This window comes from Zonotrichia albicollis, chromosome 3 (genome assembly GCF_047830755.1).
Source record: "Zonotrichia albicollis isolate bZonAlb1 chromosome 3, bZonAlb1.hap1, whole genome shotgun sequence".
Classification (NCBI taxonomy): Eukaryota; Metazoa; Chordata; class Aves; order Passeriformes; family Passerellidae; genus Zonotrichia; species Zonotrichia albicollis.
The window spans coordinates 57,611,919-57,638,049 of record NC_133821.1 but is presented as its reverse complement, the minus strand read 5'-3'; the positions used below and the strand labels follow the sequence as shown (position 1 = coordinate 57,638,049).

The window sequence follows — 26,131 nt, the reverse complement described above, 5'->3', positions numbered from 1 at the left end:
TCTGTGCTTTTCTGTATTTTTCTGCTTTTTTTTTTGCTTTTTTTTTTCTTTTTTAGTGCTGGATTTCTGACCCCCATACCACCTGGCATTCACTATCTGGCAGAAGATGAAGTAAAAGTATGCTGCCTTATCGATTTTTAAACATAGTTACAGTAAACATCTTGTTCCACAAATATTTAGCCATGGAGGGCAACCAAACAAGTTGGGAAAGCATTGATTATACTGTATAAACAGCACTTAACAATTCAAAATACAAACTACAAATGCCAACATGAAACGGATACAAACAATTCACTAGGAGTAACATTTCTTTCCCTAAACTAAGTGCAGTGCCATGAAGTATTTGTCAGATGTTGCCAGTAGGAATGGAAATGTTTTACTGTACCAAGTAGCATTCTTATGAAGTTCAACTTAATGCAATTTTCAGCATGTTCAGAACTGATGCAGATACCACTTTTTATGCATGCTGACTTGTCCTATTTGTAATATACCATACACTTTACAAAATACCATTTTTGAGTGGCAAAGGAGATACAGAGTACAGGGAAGGTGTTTCAAGTCCATACCTAGTCTATTTCTGGGCACTCCAATAAAGTGATTACATTTGTGAATGAATGCACAATAACACATCAGTTGGTGGAAAACTAGAGAACAAAACACAAATTTTAAAAGGTCAACGAAGCAAATGATCAGGATGATGTAGTTTCCTTCCCTCTCACTCCCCACCCACAGGCATGTTGAATTTTGGTAACCAGGTAACAATGGCTTTTGAATTTCTTCTCTCAGATTTTCATACTTATCTTTGCTTTCTGAAAAATAAAAGAAAATTTAAAAATAAGAACAAAATTTCAGTGTACACAAAGCCAACTTACACAAATATGTAAAGCATAAGAAATACATAGGCAAATGCTAGATTATATTTACTGTAGCACTGACTTCACAAACTTTGAAGCTAGAACTGAAGTAGACTACAGCTATGCACTGCTTGTGAAATATTTTTGTTTACTTTCCTGTTCACTCATCAAATTTTCACTAATACTGAAGGTCCCTGTTTCAGTGCAAATAAGAATGATCATTAAACAAATAGTTATTTCTTAAAAGAAATCTCTCAATGTCTTCATATAGAGCAGTATGTAAGTTAGATGGAGAACTCCCAAAAAATGTTAATTTGGGGGTTTTTTTTAAATAAAATGTTGATCTGTTTTTAAGTAAAATTGATAAAATGTAGTTTATAACTCCTTATCAAGCTAGCAATCAATTTACATTTCTTGTGGCACTAGCTACAATCAACTCTCTCTAAACATTCAAAATAACTAACAATAAATGCAATATTATTGCTTCCTGTATCAAATTATATTAGTTGGAATACAGCAAATTACCTCATGCTTCATTTACAAGATGTGTCACAGATTATATAACTACACAGCTATGACTACAAAGCATGAAAGAATTAAGTCATGTCTTGGGGTGGTGGGGAGCAGAGGACACAGACACATGAAAAAAATCTTCTAATATTTTTCAAACAAAAATGATGGCCAGTTTCTACAGTTATGAGGTAAATGTGAGGTACCAGAATAATTTTTCTGTAAAATCAGTCATGATCCTTACAACGGTTAGGCAATCATAGGGGAAAAGTTTCATTAAATGACCAGAATTACTCTTCTATTATCACTGAAGTTATTTGTTTTCAAAAGAATGGTGAAAGCTCAGTATTATCTTTTTCTAGTGTTTCTATTCCAAACAAATCCGTATCAGTGGATCAGAAAACACTGTATTTGATACAGTGATCCAGCTTGAAAAATGTGTAACTATCAAAATTCTTCCTTTCATGCTGTATCTGTAGAAAAGAGAATGAATACAAACAGAATAAGCTGGAAGACCAAAATTGCCTTTCTGCCTTCTATGTGCATTCTGCACCAAGACTGGGAAGAACACAAATTGGCACAGTGGGGCAATAATAAACTGCTCTTGCTTATGCTACACCTATTTTGTGGAGTAATATTCATAGGCATATTTCAAATTTGTTAATTTAACACCTTTAAGAAAAATATTAAATGCTAAAGAAAAAAAAAAAAAAACAAAAAACCAATCCAACAAAATAGATCAAGAATAACCTACCTATAAAATGCAAAGAGAAAAAGATGAAACAAGTGATATAAACAGAAGCACTGCTACAAATTTTACTTACGATTCCAGAGTCATGTTTTGGTCTAATATTGTACAGCGACTTCCCCTTTTTCTGCCTGCACACTTCCTCTGCTTCTTTGACTCTGAAGAGAGAAAAATCTATAAATACTCCTGTACACCAACAACATTTACAAAGACAATGCAGTATAAAACTTACAAGTTAAGGCCTGAGGACACAAGTGGTTAACTTTATTCTCCATGTATTCGTTAGCATGCTCCACAAAATATTTCTTGCACTCCAGCGCTGCTGTAGCCATACCCGGCACTTACACAGACAGGCATAACCAATTGAATAATCAATTCTAGTTACAAAAGCAATCAGTACTTACTGCAGCTGAAGATTCAAATGTATGAGGGTTTAAAATACACTGGATGATATGAAGCTTACATTTGAGAGCATTCATGCACATATTGCTAAGAAAATTACTTTTCTTTTTTCACTGTTTAAAATACTTCTTCATCTATGCCAACCCTCAGTACTTCAATTACAGTTTAAACAAAGTTTGTCACCAAGCTATGTTCCCCTCCCATTTTTGTTTGTATTTAAAATGGCAAAATAGCTTAACCTAAATTTCCAGTCTTTACTCTCAAACTTTAAAAAACAAAAACAAAAAAAGGAAAATGTCTATGGAACATGATGTTTAACCCAAGGTGATGCATGTGACTGCACGCATCTCTTTAATTCCAAAGCTGAGGAACCTTAAGGCTTACGTGACCACTGGGGAGGAATGCACTTTGGCTGCCTGGATTTAAAGAGAGGAGGAGGTTCTAAAAGCAAGGGTCTACTTAGTGCTCCCTGACATGGCAAACAGTACCAAATTAGGACCTTGTGAAAGGCCACCACATTTTTGGTGAGAGAAATGTCTTTTTTCATCATGCAGTTAGAAAACAAACTGTGAAAGGCAGAGGACTAGACTCAGACTGGGAGCCTGCCAGAATCCAGCTGATGAGTTCAATGTCACACTGTAAAATGTTTCTTTACAATTTTCACTCATTTTATATATCAACCTTGTAAACACACATGATTTCTGGAACACTGATAATACAGATTTTTGTTATGAATTCTCTGAGCTGCAAAGACTTAGATAAACACTTTCGATAAGAGAACATTAAATCATGTGAGATCTTTAATTTTTTTAGTAAGAGATGATGATGATATTTATTTTATAAATAGGAAAGTAGAAAACAAAAATGCAAATCTTATGTTGGCTTGATCTTGCTGAAAATATGGACTTGAGATGGCACTTAGTCTAACTTTTCACCATTATCCAAGACTGAAAAAAGAAACAGCAGTTGAATGGTATTAAGAAATCATATATCCTTGGCTGGTTCCTTGCAGTTCATCTCCAGACCACTAGTATGCCTGTTATGTCACTGAGACTACACACTGAGAATCCAATTTTGTATTACTGTTAGTTTTGAATATCTTTGTGTGTGTGATAAGGGCCAAAATTTTGAAAATAAAACTCCAACTGAGTCTGCTAAGCACATTAAAAAAAAAAAAACCTTCATATTCATCTCTACTTTATTCTACTTCACCAGACACACCTTGTTCTTTTCATAAATTTCAAGTTGATACATTCCAAAATTAATTTAAATGTCAGCTGTTTTCCAGCACTTCTACAACCTGCCCTCTTCCTTTAATGGCCTTGTATATGTTGTTAGTGTGTAGGGAGACCTTCATGTGCACAGGTCTGGGGGAAAAATCATTTTGAAACCTCTTATTTCAAGCTGTAATGCTTTCTCTCTGACTGCAAATCAGACAGAATGCAGCATAATGTAGAACAAAAATGTCAAGCAGCCAAGTAATTCACCTTCAAAATGTATACAAGTATATTCAATAAAAGAGGCAGCCAAAATGTGGTGATAGCTTCAAACAGAAAATTATGGAAATTATGCTGAATGGAGAAATATTCAAAGACATTTTCTTTTCTCTATAACAATTTTTCTTCTGCTTCATGTCTACTTTTCTCCAAAGGAGGAAAAAATATCTGTGACAATGATCTTCCCATGATCTTTTCTAAACATTCAGACACATTCCAACCTATCGATAGCCACTCTTATGAAGTCAGATATAAAATAGCAAATCTACCATATAATTTCTTCTTTTTCAAATATAAGTACAGTTGGCTCCCCTCTGTAGACATAATTTAAATAACAAAACAAAATCTTACATGTGTGTAAATTAGTATCAAGCCCCTGTATGTGTACAGGGACTATACAAGTACTATTGAGTTTATCAAAATCACTGTTTTATCAAAGCAGTGGAATATGTGCAGGTATTCAGACTTCTCAACATGCAAATGGCAGCATATGCAACATAAAAAAAAATATTTAACAAATCAGTTCTCATTGATCTAGATGTTATTCTTGGGAAATGCCAGGGAATCTTCAACTCCAGTCTTTGTCCCACCTAAACATCTCCCTTCCAGGTTGGATTCCTAACTGCCTGCTAAGGTCACGAGACAACACAGCTCCCTGTGGGTCTCATGTTAATTCAAAACAAAAATCCTCACACAGCAAGGAACCCTTGATAATGCAGCTCTTTCCTAAAGACCAGGTCCCATTAAGTGTCACTGTCAGTGCAAAACGTTAATAACATGCCACCCTGTGAAGGAGGAAGTCAGAACTTCTGTGTCCCTGAGATAGCCCTTCAAAAAATGATCCACAACCTCCAGACTGATAAGTGACAATTTTAAGGTTGTGTTTCCCAAATTTCCAGTATTATGTAAGAGGTGCTGGTCTCAATAGTATGGTTGCAGTCCTCAAGGTTTTGGGAGCTTTATGAAATTCCTTGGAGTTTGAGCATATTTATTCATACCAAGGGAAATACAGAAGATGAGAAGCATGACTCCCTAATGCACTTAAGGCTGAGAGCAAGCAACCTCTCAGTTCCAACCATATCCCTGACTCACTGTGTGGGTTTGGGACAGTCCACAGCCTCCTGGCTCGCATCCTGCTCTCTGTGCAGGAAGCTCCAAGTGGTTGGACAGAGACTCAGTGAAGCCCACGCGACCCATACATATGCTTCTTCAGCAAGAAATGCCCTGAGAAATGTAAAGGTAGCACACCAAAGGCTCATTTCAAGGAGGTTTAGTTTGTGACCATATTAAATCTGGAAGCATGGAGAACTGTATAAATCTACAGCTATATCTAAAAAAGAAAAGCCAGCAGACTGATGAAATAGAGGCAAAGGCAACTATTAGCCTTCCACAGGGCCAAATCATAAACCAGTGATTGTGTTTAGCAATTTTGACAGTGTGCAAATATATTTTGTGAAGGCTGATCATTCAGCTTAATTAAGATTTTATTAAATGTAAAATTAAAATAACTTAATCCTTCTGGAAGAAGAAAAGGATGTGTTTTGTAGGAGCATCAGCAACATTTACACTGTGTGACCTGGAGAAGCAGATAAAAGGTTACATTTGATGTAAGAGCAAAAGTCTAAGTCCAGCTGGAAAATAATTGCGACTGGCAAGTTTTTGTCATCTTAGGTTTTCTCTATTGGCCACAAATGGTTTTTTTTTCATCTTTCCATGAAACTAAAAAGATTTAGGCAAAAGGACATTTCTTGTCAGCTCATTACTGGGTCAAGCCATATTTCTCACAATGGCAAGCAAATCCTCCTGCTCAGGCTTTTCCTGCACTACTTCCCACTGACTTCGGTGGGACCCTGATTAGCACGGAGGTGCAAGACAATAATCTAAGACAAAAAAGTGCAAAAATTGCATGAACACTACTGATTGTGGGTTAAATCAACTATGGTGAGTTAATAGAGCTTTATGAAGAAACTAATGGACCTAATTCAATAATGGGAGGAGGAAAAAAGGATTTTTGGAGAAAACAGCACAAGACTCCCAACAGTCACAAAAGGAGAAGCAACAGAAACACAACAACATATTTCCAAGCTCCAGTCCAAAATGACACTACCACTGTGCCAATGCAGAGCTCAAAGAGGAAAAAAACAGTTAAAAAGATATTCCCAGGAAAGGGGTGGGTATTTAATTGTCAGGTCTTCTGTGGCAAAATAGGCTGCCACTGGGGAGAAAAGTCTGAGGAAGGTGAGTGTTCCCCAGTTCATAAGAATTATAACCCTTAAGCAAAGCAGGCATGTGATAGATTGATTTACTGTTCAGAAAATCTGTTTCTACTTAAACTATTTAGTTCTTCACTACTAATACTTTTCTGTTAGAGAAGCTTTCACTCCCCTCACAGAGCCAGCACTCTCAACAGCAACCAAATCCTCAGAAGCAGGACAGATCTTCCAGGCATGATCTGAGAGTGACAGAGGAAGATGGAGGGGGAAAAGACATGGTATGCTCTTGGAGAAGTCAGGTGGTACCCTTAACTTGATAAGTGTGGTGGGAATGACTTGCAAGCTTGCAGTGTGCTAAACTTTGCTAAACTGATGCTCAAACTGCCCCACCTCATACTTTACAACCATTTCTTAAAATCACTTTATTTCAGCAAAATAACTTTGGTTCATTTACTATCAATCCCTGTCCCATTTTATGCCAATTCTGGCTCAAACTGAGCATATTAGTTTGACAGAAAAAATAACATCAGTTGTGTTACCTTTAGCAATTTTTGCCTCTTATTCTTTTCCCAAGTATTTTCTTGATTTTGTCTTAGTGAGCACATAATTGTATAAAAACTAGAGTTCTCAGCCTAGACAACCAGAGAGTTGATTAAATCTCACTGCAGTAATCTGAAGAGCAGAGTTACTCAAGCCCAGGACAGATTCTATAAATACTTGTTAAGAGCGCTCATCACTTGAATCTCCTTAAATAATAGATTTAGCTAAAGCATGTTTCCCATTGTTTCAGTAAGAATATACTTCCAAATAGCCCCAGCAATAAGAAAACATGTAGGAAACATAGAACATTGAGCGATCAGTGGATCTGTTAAAAAAAACCAAAAAAAACAAACAAACCAAAAAATCTACAAGGGAATGAATAGCTAGTCACTTACAGAACTTAAGAATTATAGTCTTGAAATCTGCTACTGAATAAGATTGAGTCTATCAATTGTCACCTGTAACAAAATAAGTAGTTTCTTATTTCCATCATAATAAGAACTTTTCTCCAGCACTATCATCTCCTTGTACCTCACATTTATTGTGAGACAAGCACATAAAAATTATGATTCAGTTTAAAGACAGCCTGTAAGATGAATAAGGAAGTTTCACTTCAGCATGCACACAGGAAAAAGAAACCAGACATGCTTAAAAACCCAAAAGACAGAATGATTTTATCTACCTTCTAGACCAAAAGCCAGCCTGGCCACAACCTTATCAAGGCTTTGAGACTTTCTGTCATCATTCAATCCATTGAAGGCGTAGCCACTTCCCTGCCATTAAACATTAGTAATTTTGTCTGAAGTATCTGTGGCAGACAGATTCATTTCTTACTGGCTCCATCTAGGCTTGGTCACCTCACACTTCACTAGCGAGCACAGTGACATGACAAATGTAATCACAGTGAGAGGACTGGAAAGTTGTGCCTTAGATAGCAGAGCTGCTCGCAGAAACTTCCACGATAAACTCAGACAGATATTCCTTTTACAGTTGCCAGTATAGTTTATGAAACCCAAAAGACATTTTTCTGCAGATATTCTGCATTTTTTAACACAAAACAAGGCTGAGGCCAATACTCTTTATACTACCAAGTGCTTATTATCAGTTAAATAAAAGGAGTGTTGCCAAAATATTTTATGTACCTTTGTCTGGGTTGAATATTGAGTTAAACTTGTTTATAATAATAACAGTACCTTTACATCTAAAAACAAATAAAAAATCCTCCACTAAATTATCGAATGCCAAATGTCTTTCAGATTTCAAGGGCAAAAAACTTTAAAACACTCTCCTTGAACTCTTCCAGGATAATGTTCTTATATTTTATTCATTGACTAAAATATTTAAGATATTTTTTGCTAAGGGAGAAACCAAAACAAAACCCATAATGGAAAATTACAGTTTCCAACATAAAAGTTGAATAAAAAAATGTAGAGCTTTTACTTTCATGCCAATAGGCTTGAAGGGATGACACAGGTATGATTCAGTAACTGACTGCAAAGACTTTATATAGATAAGAAGTACACTGTAATGTACCTGGTCCCCTCAAACAAACTAATGAAACCTAACTTTAGCCTACCAATGGAGAGATAATGTATTAAACTATCCTGACATCCCTGCTAGCTCCTTGCATGGTTAATTCAAGGACCATAAGGCAGACAGTTGCTGTTGGAAAGACACAGTGATTAATCATAATTTTATCTAGAGGACCACAGACAAAGAGATTAAAACATTGTAATCTGGCCACTTAACATAGACAATAATCTGCAGCAGGACCCTGAATAAGATACCTCCTCTGTCAACAGTGTAGACATTGGGGAATACATTTAACATTTTTTTCTAGTGTGAATCATGTCAAATGGGCCTGAAATAAAGCTTCAAGGCCAACTGAAATGAAAATTAGACTCTCTCATTTACAGTCTCACTGTGCTTCACCAAACACTTAAAAATATTCTGAAAGTATTGTAGTTCAGAAGTATTTAGTTTCCCTTGGTTCTCTCTAGCAATCATACTCTTGATGATCTAGGGGTTCTGCTCTTGTCTATGAAGAGATATACAGATATAAGTACGTAAAATAAAGAGAATACTGTGCAAAACATGATTTAAAGATTATAATTTTAAAATTCAAGAGAATTTCACATTGAAAACGTAATGAAATAGAAGAATTGACCTGTTAAAGAGTGGCTGTGCTTGTAATAAAATGCAAACATACATATCCCCACTTAAATACATTAAATTTTCAGAGTGGCCCGTATTGCAGGCTGTTCCTGGCTACCTTCGGGCAAGATGAAAATCACTTTTCTACAGACTTGACATATCAAGATTGAAATTATGCTAAGAAAAGTTAGTCATTACCTTCCACTGTTTTTCTTGGAACCAAAGCCAGGTTGCTCTCAAAGAAGCTGGCTACATTTGGGCTATTTGATTAGGAAATCTAACAGGAAATGATAAGGAAAGGGAAGAAGACTAGAAGTGAGGTAAAACTGGTAACATAATCAGCAAGCAAAAGAAACAGGAGTGTGAAACTCGGTGTTAGCTGTAAAATGTTTTCAAGCAGCAGATGGGGTAAAAGAAGGCAAAAACCCAAGCAGAAAAGGATAAGCAAAGTCTTGGTAAACAGACTACATGGAGAAGACGATTCTTAAAGAGAATAAGGATACATATCCTGGAGAGAAGTGTTGCTATAATGGGTATGTTGGGGCTACTACATTGGATAATTGATAGCTACCAAATTGTAGTACAAGCAAATATGAGACATGAATGAATAAAAGGGATCAGTGAAGAGAAAACAGAAAAACCTGAAGTCAGCTGGAGAGCCACAACACTAAGAGATCTTCAGTGCACAAGATGGGAAAGTAAGAGACCTTGAACTTTGCTGCATGAGGTCAAAAGTGCCCATCCATCATCAGGTAAGAACTCAAAAATTACTGCAGACATCTTTAGGTTCTTCTCAAGAACATAAGAAAACCCCCTGATATTAGACTACTCCCTATACTGATGGCATGAGACACGCACAGAGCCATGCACTTACACTTAATGGATGTTGCCACTTGGCCAACTCCATGCACTGGTTTGGCAAACTGCTGGAGAGCAAGGAAGTTCACATCCTTGATAGTTCAGGACCAGTCTGGGTTACAGAAGGTTTTAAGCCTTTGTGAGCATTTCAAATGTTTGGGGGCTGATATTTAATGACAAATGCTGCTTGTTTGTAAAGCGTTACAATGCTTTATTGCACCTCAAATGCCAAAGTGATCCTTTTGCCTGGGAATAAAACCACTAACAAGTATAACAAGTGTAGTGCCTGACAAAAGTTCTGCCTACATTTTTTAATTATATAATTATTTTCACCGGTATACAAGTAACTATTGAATATGCAGCCCCTGCTTTTATCATAGACAAATGCCATTCTTTAGTCAAGAGGCAGTGAACAGGAAAAGGTCAAAAAGAGATTGAAAAGATCCCATGGTCGAAATAATGGTATCCTGTCCTATCACTACAGCTTTGACTATCACACCCAGTCTGACATTACAGCCATGAAAACAGTCTGTAAACTCCATTATGAAATGATGATTCTTAGCTACCTTCTTTTTATGCAAAATACACATACTAGGATGCAACATGATGTGCCAGCATGGTACAACACCATCACCAGATAGATAGTATTGAAGAACCCTTTGCTATTTATGTGAGGGCCATTCTGGAATCCAACCTCACACAAGTCACAAAAATTAGGAAATATTACACATTTGGAACTAGTTTTTTACTAGATCCTTCACTTTGTTAAAGTTTAATATTTGTAAGCACCAGTTGGCTCACAGCTGTAAATGGAAATATTTTTCCTGTCTTACAAAACAGAGGATTGCTTGAAAATGTTAGACTAAGGTATTCAAAAGGATTTTCTACCAAAGATCCAGACTGAGAAATGCATCTCCAAATGCTTTTTTTCTCACAAACCTTTCCCTCAAAAGCAATGCTAAGAAATGAAAGTTCTGTTCACCTCCCCCTAACCAAAGTATGATGATCTATTAATTTAAAAAAAAAAAAAAAACAGAAAAAGTAATTGCCAAAAATGCCCAAGGAAGAAGAAAACAAACCATACCTGTTAAGCAACCTCTTTTATCTGGATAGCAAACAGTGTCTTTGTGAGGTACTGCCTCACAGCTAGCTACTGAATCTTTGGTGTGTTTAGGCTTTTTAAAGTAGATTTTTCAGTGCCCATAACAGTATATTCTGATCAGAAAACTATTCAGGTTAACAATTTTGAAATACTCCCAAAAACTGAAGATCCATGTAATTATTCAATCGAATGTCATGTAAAATTGTCTTCTGTTTTGAAATGTCATTATAACTGAGTTGTAAACCCATGCCTACCAGCATGCAGCTCAGTTGGTTAGAGTGTAATAAACACATTGAGATTAAAGCTTCCAAGAGACGTCAGCAAATTTATCTGTCCATGACTACTCACCAACATAACACTTGGAGCTTTCAGTTGGCATTACAGGAGCATGCCAAGCAAAATGTAACCCCACTAAACATACTCCACATGTTCATCATTTCCTTCTCATGTTGCAGTCCATATACATTTTTCTTCTCTTTTCTTCCATCTCTGCATTTCTTTGCAAGTACCTATTCCCATGTCCCTCGATGTCTCACTCTCAAGTCTGACTCACTGGTTCATATTATAAGCGTTAAAAAAATATCCCTTAAATTACTCTGAGAGGACATTGCTCGTGCTATGGGATTTAATGCCCTCCTCTGCAAGCAGAAGTGGCAGCTTACCAATATGCTCCTCACTGTGCAACGTACAGATATCCCATGCCAGACTTTAAATTGCTCAACAGCAAGTTTTAAATCATCCTGCCGAGGAGTCTGTAGGGAGACATACCAGTCTTTCTGCAGAGGGAGATCAATGAGCTGTGGAGACATGCTGGCCAGGAATCTCCCTTTCATCTAGATATACACAGTGTGACACACCAGGTGCCAGCTTAACTTCTATTCTTACGGGAATGGGCAACTTCTGCATTTGAGAGACGAGTGCATTTTTCTGAGTTTATAGATTATTTTTAATGTGTCAAAGATTTATCGTGGGAGTTAAAGGGTTGAATAAAGTCAGCCAAAAGAAATTCTCAGGCTTAGTGTGATGCAAGATATCAGGGACTTACAGAATTTTACCATTGTGTTGATCCTGCTTATGAACTCTCCTCTGCTGGCATCCCTGACATAGCCTCTGCTCAGCAACACAACTCGTTAGTAAAGCAAGGGCCTTTGTGTACCTTATACCCACATTTACAGGGCACCTCTGTCTGCCCCCCACTCCTTCCTGCTCCAGCTCTCCCATCTAGAAATACAACTAACACAAGGCAAATCTTGGCCAAGTTTCACAGGCCCTCTAGAACAGCAGTCTGAAGAGAGGGAAGCACATCCAGAGTTGGAGAGGACTAACAAGTGTAAGCACCTTACTCGCACCCAGAGAAAGGGAAGGGGAACTGCAGCCCTCCACACAAGCTTCTGCCATATCATTGATCCTTTCCTAGTGAGGTCTGAACTGGTATCTGCGACCTGATGATACTAACATTTGACAGCAATGGAACTTTGAAACCTAACATTTCCTAAAGGACTCACTGCTTTTTGCTACTGTAATAAGCCAGGGTCTATTCCATGGCCATAAAGAAAAGATGTAGTCCTAAAGATGAATAATTGTTGTCCATAGCAATATGAGATTTTCTGATAAATAACTGCATTTTTATATCTTAGTTCCAGGACCAGCAGTTGCTTAACTTTTTAATTTTTCAGAACATTTCAAGACTTCCCCCTTGGGATGTTGCTTCATGAGGTCTTTTTATCTTTCATTCTTAGGACAGGATATCTTTTCCTAGTAGGAAAATGGTAGGGTCTGGGCAACAATTCTACAGGCCTTTGCTGGATGTCAAGAAAAATAAAAATACTTGCTCTCACAGAAGTACTAGACTGGAATAGCACACTTCAGATTGACTACATCTAACTACAAACGTAAAGAAATGTTCTCAGAAGCTAAAGAAAAGAGATTAATGAGAAAAAGATTGATACATTTATAGGTCAGCTCGTAAAAGACACTTTTTTTCAAAACAGGAGGGAAAAGTAGGCATTTGTAGATTGGTTGTCTGATTGCCTAAGAGTTTTTCTAAGAAGGGGAGACTTGCAGAGCTGTTACTGCAGCTGTATAGATGTATAGATATATATAGCTGTATAAATATATAGATAATAAGGGTGCTAAACAGGAAGCTTGTGAAGTTCAAAATCATACTCTCTCTTTTTCAGCAACATCAAAAATATTAGGGAAAATATGTCAGCTCTTCTAGTCTTTCTTGCTGATTAAACACAAAATGCAAGCTATACTGGCAGTAAAATTTTCAAGAGTTTGCAAAGTCTGAATGAAAACCATAAACTATGACTGACCCATTATAAATATATTTAAAGGACAATGACAACAACATCACAACTGGAAAAACTCAAAACATGCCCCAATAAGTTTGATTATGGCTCTCCTTTTCTCGTGGGCTTTTCTGCCTTTTATTTTTTCCTTTGGTGGGCTTCTTGTTTATTTTGGATTTTTTTTTAAGTTGCTTACTCAGAAAGCAGTATTTGAAAATTTTCACTTAAAAAGATATATATTTAGGATAGATATATCATCAGAAATGTCAATCTCCACAAAATATCATAAAAAAAGTTTATAAACAACCCAATATCAATTTCTGATGGAATGATCTACTTAGCCTTAACTGTGGTGTGACCACAAAAAATGCTCAGAAAGCCTCTTGGCAGACCTATGCTTTTACTGTAATTTTCAGATGCATTTTTTCTTTTTATTTCTGCTGTATTTAAAAGTTTATCATATATAATTTCCCCTAAAGATGGTATTTTCCAGTTCTGCTTTACTTCAAGTAAAAGAGAAAACAGTAAAAGCAGTAGAAAACTTCAGAAAAATTAATTGTTTTTAACTTTGCAGCATTTTTCTTTTCTCAGCTTCTCGTAAGGAAATACAAAGTCTGACACTTCAATGTTTATCTTTTGCATATAAATGCCTGGCAAACCAATATGCAAGTTGAAACGCCAAGTGAAAAGTGTTTAAAATAAGAACTGTCTGACTGCTTTTGTTAGAACATACATGCTTAACCTATCACTAACAAAATATAGTACTACCTATGGAAATACCATCTAGGAAAATTCTTTGGTAAAATTGTTGTAAAAGAATAAGTAAGATGCATATTTGCAGTTACTAAATGAGGAACAGCCTCCATTAGCAGTCCATATGGAAACTGGGATAAAAAATATACTAGAAAAATCCAATGCAACCAGAGCTTGATAAAGATGATGAAGCTAAAAAGAGAAGGGAATAAAGCTATACATTTGACAAATAATTATTGTAAATAAAGTATGTTTCATGAGGCAGAAACCTGGTCAATAGCTCACCAAGGTGGCATACCACAGTCTTTGAAAATGTCTCGCCATATCTGTCACTTGATTTTGCTACCAACAAACTGTTACAGAAAGTTTCTCTCATCATTAATGTTTTAGCCTGCTCCTCAAATTTATCAGCAGAAAAAACTCCAAGAACATTACCTAAAGGGGAAAATCTACTTTCTCGAAATAATTATTTATATTTTAGTGTCAATAGGCAGTTTTCATATTTTTGTCACCTACAGATATCTTGATCTAGGCCGACATTTTAAAAACCATCACGATGTACATTCTTACACCTCTGGGAAAATGTATTTTTCCATTGAGATTTTTCTTCTTTGATTTCTCAGTACCAAGACACCTTTATAGCACACCATCTTGTCTTTTATTAAGAGAGACAGAAATGCAAAAATCAAGAAAAAAAGCCTAAAAGACAACTTCAGATATCAGGTTGAACTATGATTGGAGAAAAGGCATTTTCTGTGCAAAGGCTTTGGTAAGACAGTTGTTTAACTAAAGAAGATCCTTAATTTTCAGGAAAATTATATATCTTACTTTAAAAACTATTACTCTTACTGCTAATTTGGCCAAAACATTCTAATTCCTATAATGTAATGAAGAGAGCTTCACTTTGCCAGACCTGACACAGCAGCACCGTACCAAAGATCTGAGAGCTGAGTACAACTAGACATCAAAGGTCCCCAAAGTCTAAACCCTGTCTCATCTGAACAAACAAATCGAGTGGAAGATTTAAACGTGATGAGGCAAGTAAAAGTTAAAATTCAAACCAAAAATCTACTTGTAGGTAGATTTTCAAGATGTATTATTTTTATTCTTAATTTCAGTGACCTCCTGGACTGAAGTTATGCTGTCCGGCCTGTCCCCCTGGGAAAACCTCCTTCAACCCACCAGTTCCAAGCCCCAGTTTGAACAACAGTCCCCCTGCTGTTCTTCCAAGGGATCTCCCAGTTTCTTTCCCTACTGTACATCCTTCTCACTGCCCTTTCCCTTCCCTGTCACATCTTGTCCCTGCAGCCATTTGGTAGGTGATACATGTTCAGCTCCTTTCGGGCTACAACCACTCTTGCCCTAGAAGGGGCAGGCTGGCAGCTTTTTCCTCTGTTGCTTCAACACATCTTCTTAATATACACATACACTGACACTCACAGAGGGTCAAATGATTGGATCTCAATCCCATTCTTCTCTTAAGCTTTAGATGTTTAAGGAGGAAAAAGCTCTGTGCTAATTCAGTTAATGTCTTTTAAAGAAAACTATTTTCCTGTGAGAACCCTCTGGGGGATCTATTGCTTTTTAAAAAGAAAAATAGCTTAGTATTTTGAAATAAAAGGACATTTTGCTTAAATCCTTTTCTATAAAATATACAAGGCTAAATTAACCTGTATTAACTAGGCAGCTAAATCGCTGTATAGGAAAATCAAAGGTATTATTTAACTATCAGTTAAATCAGTTTCCAAGAGATATACTTAATTACATAAAATAATTCAGACAGTCAGTAATATGAACGAGATCCCCAGAGATCTGCTGTGCTGTGTCAACATTTGCACCATGCTCTTGCTATAGTAGCAGAATCCAGTTATTTTCACTGTGAGACTTCTTGTTCCAAAATGTACCCAGTTACAGCAAATATATATGTTACACACGACATTAACTGTAGAGGCGCCTCAGGGAAGTCTTCAGTAACTTTCTAAACCAGAAGTCAGATGTCTGTGACAATTACATAGGATGAGTACACTTGAAAAACAGCCTGTTCTTGTCAAATTACCCAATAACAGGTTGATGTTAATAATTTAATTAATCCAAAGCTTCAATCCCATCAATTTTTACACTCAGATGTAGCTTCAACTCAAGCTGCCAACAGTAGTAGGATTATACAACAATGCTTAGAATTTACATGTTTGCATATGTTTCATTTTTCCTGATCTGACATTTATTACTATTTAAACAACTGATTAATTTTTGGCATAATTTTTACAAACAAAGGGCGACCACAATGGACTATCTGCATGCAGATGAGTAGAGATTTCATAACTCTTCTAAAACATGGACCAGACACCATGGTTGATTTTCAAAGCTCCTGTCTCATTTCTTTACGCCATATTATACCACACTCTCTCTTGTGTACCCCATCACCAAATCACATATTGTGATTTGCAATATGATTCAGTCTTTTTTAAACACAGGGCTAATTGACTTATTCCTTCCGTCTTCCTTTTTCCCAGCATTGTCAAACAAATATTTACAATATGCCATGTCCTAATGCCTTGACTTTCCATGACTAAATATGCTAATGAAAATTTTAATTAACTTTCAGGCCTAAAACAAGTCTTCCATTGCTTGGATTCATAATAGCATAGTAGTTACATGCTCTGCCAAAAACACTGTTCAGGTAATGGACCCAAAAAACTTTAGCACAAACTGGTATTAAAATTCCATTCAAAAATTAGGATGACTGGGGGGTTGGGGTGGTGAGGGTGGGTGTCATGATCTGTTAAAAAAACAAAACCTGAGAAAACTCCAAAAGGCATTCAATGGGTTGTGTGCTAATGAAGTGTGGCTGACTGGTTTCTGTGCAATTGCTCCCAATAACATTCTTTGAGAAAAGCCTTTGAACAAACAAACAAATGTACCTTTCTTGAAGAATAAGTTTGTTTTCCTTCTTCCAGAAGTCTTTGAAGTCAGAACTGAATTCATGCCAAATACTGAAGAAAGAATGTGGGGACACCTCCTTCTCGCCCATTTTTGGTTTCATACAGAAATAGGCTGTAGTTTCCAAAAAGCTGTCAAAGAAAGCAGAAATAGCAAATGCTTCAGTAGTCACTGATATTTATTTCATTTTTGTACTTGACACTGAAATAGTATTTAATTATTCTTGGTAGCAGATCTAAAATAAAAGAATAGAAAAACATACCAGTTCTGAGCTCTTCACATATAAGTAGGTATACAATGTAAGATGATTTTTCAGTAAAGCTGGCATCTGGGATTTATCACAGTTTCTAGTTTTGACCAAAGTATTTTCCATTTGAAAAGCTAAAATGAACACGCTGTCCACAGCCCTGAAAATCCAGATATCCACACTCCCCCATATGCTGCTTTCCTGTTGTGTTTAAAGCTGTTTTCAAAACGCAGAGTCAAAACCCATCAAGGACTGTAAATAAACTTCAAGTTCTGTTAGGTCTGTGCTACAACACAATAGCTTAGGCTGGAGACTACACAGAAATATTAAAACTCAAACCTGCTTTGTACTAAACAAGAAATGACGCAACAGAAAACTTGGCCCAGGAAGGGCTGTGCTAGAAAACAGGTGCCCATTGTGACTCTACCAGAACAATCCGACAATCCCTTCTGAGCACAGCGAGAACAAAACTAATGCAGCAAACACATAAGCTACTCCTCAAGTAAAAGCTACTCCTGAAATGCAAAGGCCAGATTTCCCACACTGAGTGAGGACTGTGAGGGCAACTGAAAGTTAATGTATTTCTGAGTTTGAACTGCTTCTATTTTATTTCAGCAAAAAAATATTCCTTCAGTTACAGGAAGGTACAGAATAATTATTTTTAAAAATATTGTTTGATTAACTACTATTCCATTCTTTTTTCATTGTATGTTTTGTAAATACTGGAGATTTAAGAATGTTTTCCTGATCTGAAGCTCAACATGCAAGCCACTGGATAATTGCTCATTTTATGAAAAATGCAATTGAAAAATCTCACTTGAAATATAATTGTAGGTGCTTTGCTCACTGATCTATTGCTATTCATTGACTCCTGTGATAATTTTCTCTGAATCATAGATCACAGTTTTAATACTTTAATTATGGGGAAGAATCCAATTTTGGCTAAACAGATGGAAATGTAATTTTAGTCTCAGAAGTCATATCTTCATTCATGGATTATGATGCTGAAAATAACATACAAAGATTCAACCATTCAGAACGGTCACTCACAAATTCTGCAAGAAAATTTCCCCCTAATTCTCAAACCCGAATATTCCAGTTGTTTTGCCCAACCTGAAAAATAAGCATCTACATATATTATCATATTGCTGAATAAAAAAGTCTACATCTTAAAAATTTAACATCAATTTACCAACCAAATTTTACATCACATTTTTTTCTCCTGATTTGGAATTCATTTTTCCATCTGCTGAAGCAAACTGAAGATGTTGAGCAACAGAGATGTAGCACATAAAAATACAGAAAACATTTTCATTTTTAAAGTCATTACATTGGTACTCAAATGCCACCTTACCTAGTCATGTAATTTCTTCTGTTCTGTCAGCCTACTATGGCCCTCTGTTCTTTAACTCAAGTGTTTGGCCAATAAATGCCTTTATTTTTTTTGGCTGGGTTGTGTTGTCAGTTTGGTTTGGGTATTTTTTTCAGATGATTTATTAACGATTAACAAAACTGATTAAAATACTCAATTTTACTTACTTATATTTTCCCCACAGTTTTATACTGGGAAAGGTATTTATCATCTATCCTCTGATTCCACAGAATGACTCAAAAAGAATATCCCTGACACTGCAGTCAGCTGCACTGTTTTAAACTTCCTCCGTCACATATTTTCAACTTTTTGCAAGACTACAAACGTTATCATTTTTTTTGAGTATTTTTTCTCCCAGTCTCATCCCCCAGACTTACAGCTTTGCTGCTGCTAGTGGAGAAGTCATATTAAAGGCTTATTTGAATTTTCAGAATGAGCTGACAATATTTTTGGAGGAATGTGAGAGATAAAGAACAAGAGAGAAATCTTGAGGGGTCAGCTGAATCCCTAATTTTTTAAGAAGTCCTCTGAATGAAGTCCATTAATAATTTACAAAATAGAGAGAGACAGAATTTCATATAAGAAACCTCATTTTGGGAAACATATATTCAAAACATTTTGCAAACTACAGTGATGAGAAAAGAATTTGACAGTGAATGGCCATCCCAAGTAATGCTTTAATATATGAGATAATGAGCTAGAATTCTATCACAGGAAAACATCCCGAGAAACAAGAAGCCAACAAAATGAAAGTCGTACTGTATAAGCGAATGCTCAATTTAAAAAAAAAAATAAAGAGCACTAACATCTATTACAGATGCAAAGACTTCCACTGCTCTTCAATTATTCCAACTATCCTCTGAGAGCACGAGGAGATAACCAGTGTTTTTTCCCTGGTGACTGAAAACCTCCCTGAGGAACACTTGTATAACCATTGCAAACTTACACATTCATACAGCTGTGTCTAACAGCTGTAACATAATTACCAGGTTTATAGAAAGCAGAGAAATGCTCATACAGGTTGCTTGACTCCCTAGCAGTTAGTTTGGGAGGTAAGGAAAATTAGCTGTCTGTGAAATGTGAAACAGCAGCAGCATAGCAGGCTGTCATTGTTAGTACATCGCACCTTTCTAATGCCCAGTAACAATGCACAAGACATCAGCTGCAACACAATAATACTTCAGGGTGTAAATCTCCACGAATCAAATATTTTTTTCTATACATGCAGATCAAACAGTTAAGACAGTTGCCATGTTTTTTCCAACCAGAGAGGTCTACCCTTCTTTAGCATTAAAGTATCTTAGAGTTCATTTAGAAGACATATGGAAACCTGCTTGTTATACATTTGATGCTGTCATTTTTGTAGGCAAAATGGCATATTTCACACTTGAAAGACAAAGCAAATAAAGCCAATCCAAATGCATCAAATAATAAAACATGGACAGCAATAAATCCTCTCTGTTGCCATGGTCTTTAAATATCTGATTCTGAAATGTTTACATATGTCAAACTAGATATACCTTAAGGCTAATTCCAGGAGGGGACATGCATTTTAAATACACAGAGAAACTTGGATGATATTGCCATAGCCCCAAGACTAGATACAATCCTTTCAGACTTCAGTCAGGCAGAATATATCTTAAATATCTTTGGTCTTTGCTCTGAAAAAGCCATTCAAATTTTCCTTTTCATTTTTCAGCAGATTTTAAAACAAAATACCATTGTTACTCTTCCTAACTGTGCATCTCATAGATATTTTGAATCAAATAAAGAACTAGTTATCAAAAGCCTTTTGTTCCTATACTCAAATTAACTTCTGCATCATACAGACTTGGGAAACTCATCTGACCTGTTTAAATTTCATTTCACCTATCTGCAAAATTAAACATTCATTTTGAAACAAGCATTGCTTAGTGTCCATTTCTCAAGTGAAAAGGTTCCTACTTATGCATACTCTTTCTGAGAGTCTTAAAGGAAAAGAATGTGCATTAGAGAAGATCTTTGAGTCATGGAAGAGGGAAAGCAGGGCATGCAACTCAGGGATTAAAAGAGGTAAAGGAGATCACTGCCTTTGCTTCTAACAGCCTGACTTTTCAAGCATGATTAAAAATAAGACAGTGATGTTCACACTACCATCTCACCCTGACACAGCAAAAGCCAGAAATCTTTAAACAGATTACAGACTGGGTTTCCTATCTCTCATGTTGGCCCTGAAGGAGAATTAAATAACATCATCTTTCTCACAACAATGGAAGAGTTGCTCATCTCTGACAAGTAAGAAAGGAAATAGCATCAGGAAAGATGGCTAGTTCCTTTTCTTTCCTTCTTGTCTTCTAATGTCTTTGGTTCAAGCGTTTGGGTAATTCAGAAAAATCACTTCAGAATGATCTCTGAACTCACTGCTTACTCAAATGTGGAAATTTGATGAATGAATCACTGGACTTTTATGTGTGCTCCCTTGAGTACAACTATGAGTCTATGAAAGTGATTTTTCTATTTGGAGGGAAGAAAGGAACGGATGTACTAACAGCCAAACCAAATTTAATCATATGAAAAAGAAAATAAGCTATTCACATTGCAAATAGCTCATTGACAGCAACACTAGCTAATAGATCTGATCCATTAGGAATATTTTAAGAGCCGCTATGGATTATTCAGCTTTTGTTCTCATTCTATTCTGAAAATAGCTAGCAAAACATTGCACACAATTCCAATTCAAGCCTGCTGTCTGGGATGCATTGGCTGGTTTATAAACGTGTACTAAAACAAATCAACAATACTAAGACAGCAGTAGTTTCATCTCAGCATTATTTGATCAGGCTTCCTTGGCCAAACAAATAGCAAGGTAACCATAGGTACAGACACGCCCTGGCTGACCTTTCTGAGAAATGCTGAACACACACACACACACACACACACACACACACACACACACAAACACACATGTATCTGGTTTCCCCATACAGCAAGCTAAATCACCTGCAAGGGTGAAGGTTTGCTCCAATGTGGATTTAAAACCAGTAAAAAAGGTTTTCTGTTCTACTTAATATTCTTCTGTTTAATAGACTACATATTTTGGTTAAAGTTTGAACATAGATATTCTTTTCTATTTTGGCTTTATGAATCTCTAAGCATCACTTATGTGCATTAGTGATTAAGAACAGTTAGTGTAAATGATGTAACTTGTTACTTTTGTGAAGCAGCTGTGTTTCAGAAGCAGTTCTAAATCAAGCTGAAACTACTAAAGTACCTCTTTTTTCAATTAAACTCATTAATAAAATTTAGAACTAAGCACATTCTACCAAAAGAAAGAAGGCAAAAGGGAAAGAAAAGACTATATGTGCCTACTACTTTAAATCTGACACGAGTCTTATTTAAAGCCAAACTGAGTTGATGAGCTGTAAGCCTGTTCACAGTGTTGATCCTGAATTGTTGTCTATATATACAGAAGGTGCGTACAATATATAGGTAACAGTATTTCCTTCCTGGATGCTAATAATTTGAACAATCATATTAGCATTTGGTTTGTTATATAAAGAGGCCAAGGCTTTGTATCTATTTTCCTACTGTATTCAACATCTGAAAGCAAGAGTTAATCTTCAGATAGAATACCAACCAGTTCAACAAGGTCGCACAAAATATGTAAAATAAAAGAGTACCGGCATCCTGATGACTGAGATAGCACAAGCCTGTTAGGAAACTTTATATGCACAGCATTTTGTGAAGGGTGTAATTTTCTATTGATGTATTTTGTTGAGGGTCCTTCTCTGCACTATAACTTTACATCACTTTCTTCACCTTTTCTTTACTTTTTAAAAAAATGTATAATTTCCTCTCCTCATTGCAGTCTCTTGTTCTGCATAATTATAAGTGAAAAAATGCAAAAAATAAGTATAGGTTCATTCAAGATATCCAGTACCTGAAGGCTGGTAAAGAAATTTCTTCTTGTCCTTTTATTTCCACCCCCTTTTTATAAAGGAATAAAAGTAACTTTCTTATATTAAAAAGAAAGTTGAGATAATATGCCAGCTTAAATTAGCTTCCAGAATCATTAATCTCATCTTTCATTTGCCAATTTATATTGTGTAACTGTGTATTTTGTAACATTGTTCCTTAGAAAACAAAGGTCTCAAGAGATTTTTTCTTCCCTCTAAAAAAAACGTGCCAAACATTTGAAATGTTTTGAATCCTAAGTAATCTCCCTCATGCCTGGTCCCTTGCCTCCCATAAATTCATATTAAACAGAAACACTTCTTATTGCTTCAACCATATGAAAATTAGCAGCTTCAGTAACTGCAAAAAAAAAAAAAAAATCCCTCTACCTTTGAAGCACCATTTTTTTTTCTCCCAAAAAAAAGCTCAACAAAAAGCATCCAATATGAGGAACAGAAAATTATGTATTGACAGGCCAGTCTGTCTTGTTCATGAGAATTTTAACACCCTCCCTCCCACTACTAGGAATGCTGTACAACTTTAGTGATGATATGCAATGATCAATATTATCAGCTGTACATAATTATTAGTGACACAAATGCAGAAGTTCCATAGTTTACACAAATGGCAGCAGACCCTGTACCTGGATGCTGTTACATAGCACAGAGCATATATTGTGACACAGACTGTTAAATTCCATGGGTATTAGGACTATAGCTTTGCACTTAAACATTTTGGGAAAAATAATTTTTTAGGAAGACCAACCATCTCAGTGTGTTAACAGGGAATAAACCCTTCACATATCAGATTGCTACTTAACCTGAATTTAAACTGATGCTCCAGACCCTTCTATTTACTTAATTCAATGGGAGAGTATCTCTTTATTCCTGTCTTTCAGGAACAAAGTGCCTCATGACAGCAGGTAGCAAACCAGCAAAACAAAATGGTCATAACTAAATTAAATCATACTTTTGTTGAAAGCTGAATCTGACCACTGAGACTTTCAAAACCTTTATTTTAGAAAATATTTTTATCAGGTCCAGATTAAGATATATTGGTTGGGTGTGATGAAATTTGCCTAATCTATCCTTGTTGCTTATATCTTCTGTAAACATCAGGCTATTAGGGATCATGGTTAATACTACATTTAAAAAGCATTCTGCAAGATCTTCCCTCACTGGTTTAATTATTTTTTAATTTGTATTTTTATTCTCATTCATCTCTAAAACAATAGGATACAACCTGGTCCCTCTATAGCTTTGGGTTGATTCCAGGCTTTTTTTTGCATTATTCTGATGTTAACAAGTGCTCCACTGATATAAAAATACCATCTTTTATCCAAGGTGGCATAGGATTAGGTGCTAAATTTTATCAGGAGGGAGCTATCTTGGCAAACAGAATTTCTGCTGACTAAAAAACTGTGCTGAAAAAGCCATTCTGCATATACTGAGTCAGATTCTAGCCATTTGAAAATCAAAGATCAGGAAATGTAGGTTAGAGGTACTTTTGCTACCTTTGTTATATCACATGCAAAACATTGGTCAGCTACATCTCACTCAGTGACTGGGGCTTACATGAACTTAAATTTTGCTGTGAATATTATCAGTCATATTTCCATTCAAGAATATTATTCAGAATAAAATATGAATTGAGAAAGCGCATTAGAAACAGAACTTTGTCTTTTCTTTGCCTTCTAACAGGCCACTTCAAAGGAAAAAAAATCCAAAAATCAAGTATTTTTAGCATGACTCTTCAGATGCATTTTTAATTTGCATGTGGTCTTCCATGAATTTTAAAATTAAAATTTTAAATCAGTTCAAACTTTCTCCCAAACCCTTGGTTTGAAGTAGTTAAAGTTCTCTAGATGCATTGGTGTTAGCTGCAACCCACTGTTACCTGAGTTCTTTGCATCAGTGTAAAGGCTCTCTATCTTGGACTTCAATGCTTTTAATTCATGTTAGTGTGGATATCATGCCCATGCCTGCCAGCTAAGCTGCTCCAGACATATGGCTAGCTCTGTGCTGAGCTAGACACAGGCAATGTGAGCATGTGTAAAACAATACCATGTAATTTTGTGCACTGGAGAGTCAGGCCCAGTAACATATCCAAGAGAAAACTATTTTTCTCTCTTAAAAAGACAAACATGTGAGCTTCAAACATATTAAATAACCCTTGACTGGCTGAACTTGAAGAAATAATAAGGTGCTGTTAGACACAGAATAAAGTGGTAGAATGAATTTCAACAGCAGTGGGCTGACACAAAAGCTGCTGCCTCAGTGCTCTAAGAAAGAGCTAAAAGCCTCATGTGAAAGCACAGCTTGACTTCAGATCTTTATATTAACACTCCTCATGTTCACTGAAGGCCTTCTAAGCAATCATTATTACTTAAAGAGGTTATAACTACATAAGGAAATAGTGCAGAACTGTTGTGCACTAAATATTGTGTTAAAAGCTTATTATGGTTTTTCAATTTATTGATTACAGCCTCAGCCTTGTAATCTGTATGCTGTCATGGTGTGGCTCATTTCTATAAGTGAATTCATGAAGAAGCATGGTCAGGGTTATCTGAGAAAATACCAATTATATAATGGAATAATATTTTTTCTTAAGTCTAGAGCAAATTATTTAGATATCTAGATGGAAACTACACACATGCTTTACAAAATTTCAGGTACACATAAGATTAGCTCACCTTTAAAAGTATAATTCAGCATAGATAAAATTTTATATATGTGCATTGACAAAAATACACTTTAAATATAGGAAGTGAAATGAATGTACAGGGGTTTTTTACATAATCATACTAATTTCTATTATGGTGCTCAAGTCAAACTTAGGTTTCAGTTTCTATTCTTTGAAGTTTTATTCTTTATAGAATAAAAACTGTCTGAAATACTTGATTATTATAGAACATCCTAGCATTTTAAAGGTCTTTTGATGCAGTTTCAACTTAACCCTTCGTGATTGCTCGGAAGAGCATTCTTAATTCATTGTGCAAGAGCTCTCTCCTTAACATGCATCCACTCATATCATCACAGCCAGCACAACTATGAATAGAAGAAATTGATCCTTTGCTGAAAACAGAACTGTTCATGGGGGTTTTCATATTCTCAAAGTCAATTACAGAAAAATCCCATGACAGGAAATCGAAAGGCTTCAAAATCTCTCTTGATGAACTGTCAGGTTGGAAAAGTCTTTATTTGCATTTTTCAAACTTTAAGCACTTGAGGTTCAGGTCTCAAGTTATCCCAATATATTCTCTTCATAGAAGTGAAAGAACCTTTCTGTAGATGAGTACAGAAAATGGGCAGAAAATCCCTATTTTCTATAAGGATTGCCCATGAAAAGGTGGCAGCCACTGAAATTAATAGAAATATTGTATTAAATAAACATATCAGCTCTGGATTTGTGAATCATTAATATTCACACATCCAAGCAAAGCTAGAAAAACCATATCTCTTTTGGCCTAAGAAGCTTATCTCTGGGCTGTTCCCATCCTTTTCCTGGGGTTTCTGGTCTGGGGTCACCACACCCTAATAACTTTCCTCAGGAGGAGGCAGAAAGTTTTACTTCCTTCACAGACTGATCACGGTAGAACTATCTCTCAGGCAGCAGCTGAGAAAAAAAGCGGGTGAGGTTATTTCATGAGAAGCCCTCATGTAAGACATAGTACAGAGGGGATCTGGCCCATGGAAGCTGTTTCTGAACTAGCTTG

The 26,131-nt window shown here is 36.0% G+C and overlaps 1 protein-coding gene across 4 annotated transcripts in view; it reads right to left on the bottom strand.

Moving 5' to 3' along the window:
• Positions 1–7: 7 nt before the first annotated feature.
• The window catches only part of FMN2 (formin 2), a 151,603-nt gene continuing 125,479 nt past the window's right edge, over positions 8–26,131 (bottom strand). For all 4 annotated transcript variants that reach the window (XM_074537542.1, XM_074537540.1, XM_074537543.1 and 1 more), the window contains 3 exons: positions 16,846–16,995; positions 2,189–2,270; positions 8–809 (listed from right to left, as the gene is read on the bottom strand). In XM_074537542.1, coding sequence (XP_074393643.1) covers positions 783–809; positions 2,189–2,270; positions 16,846–16,995 — 259 coding nt within the window. In that variant the 3' untranslated portion in view covers positions 8–782. The remainder of the gene's footprint in view (positions 810–2,188; positions 2,271–16,845; positions 16,996–26,131) is intronic.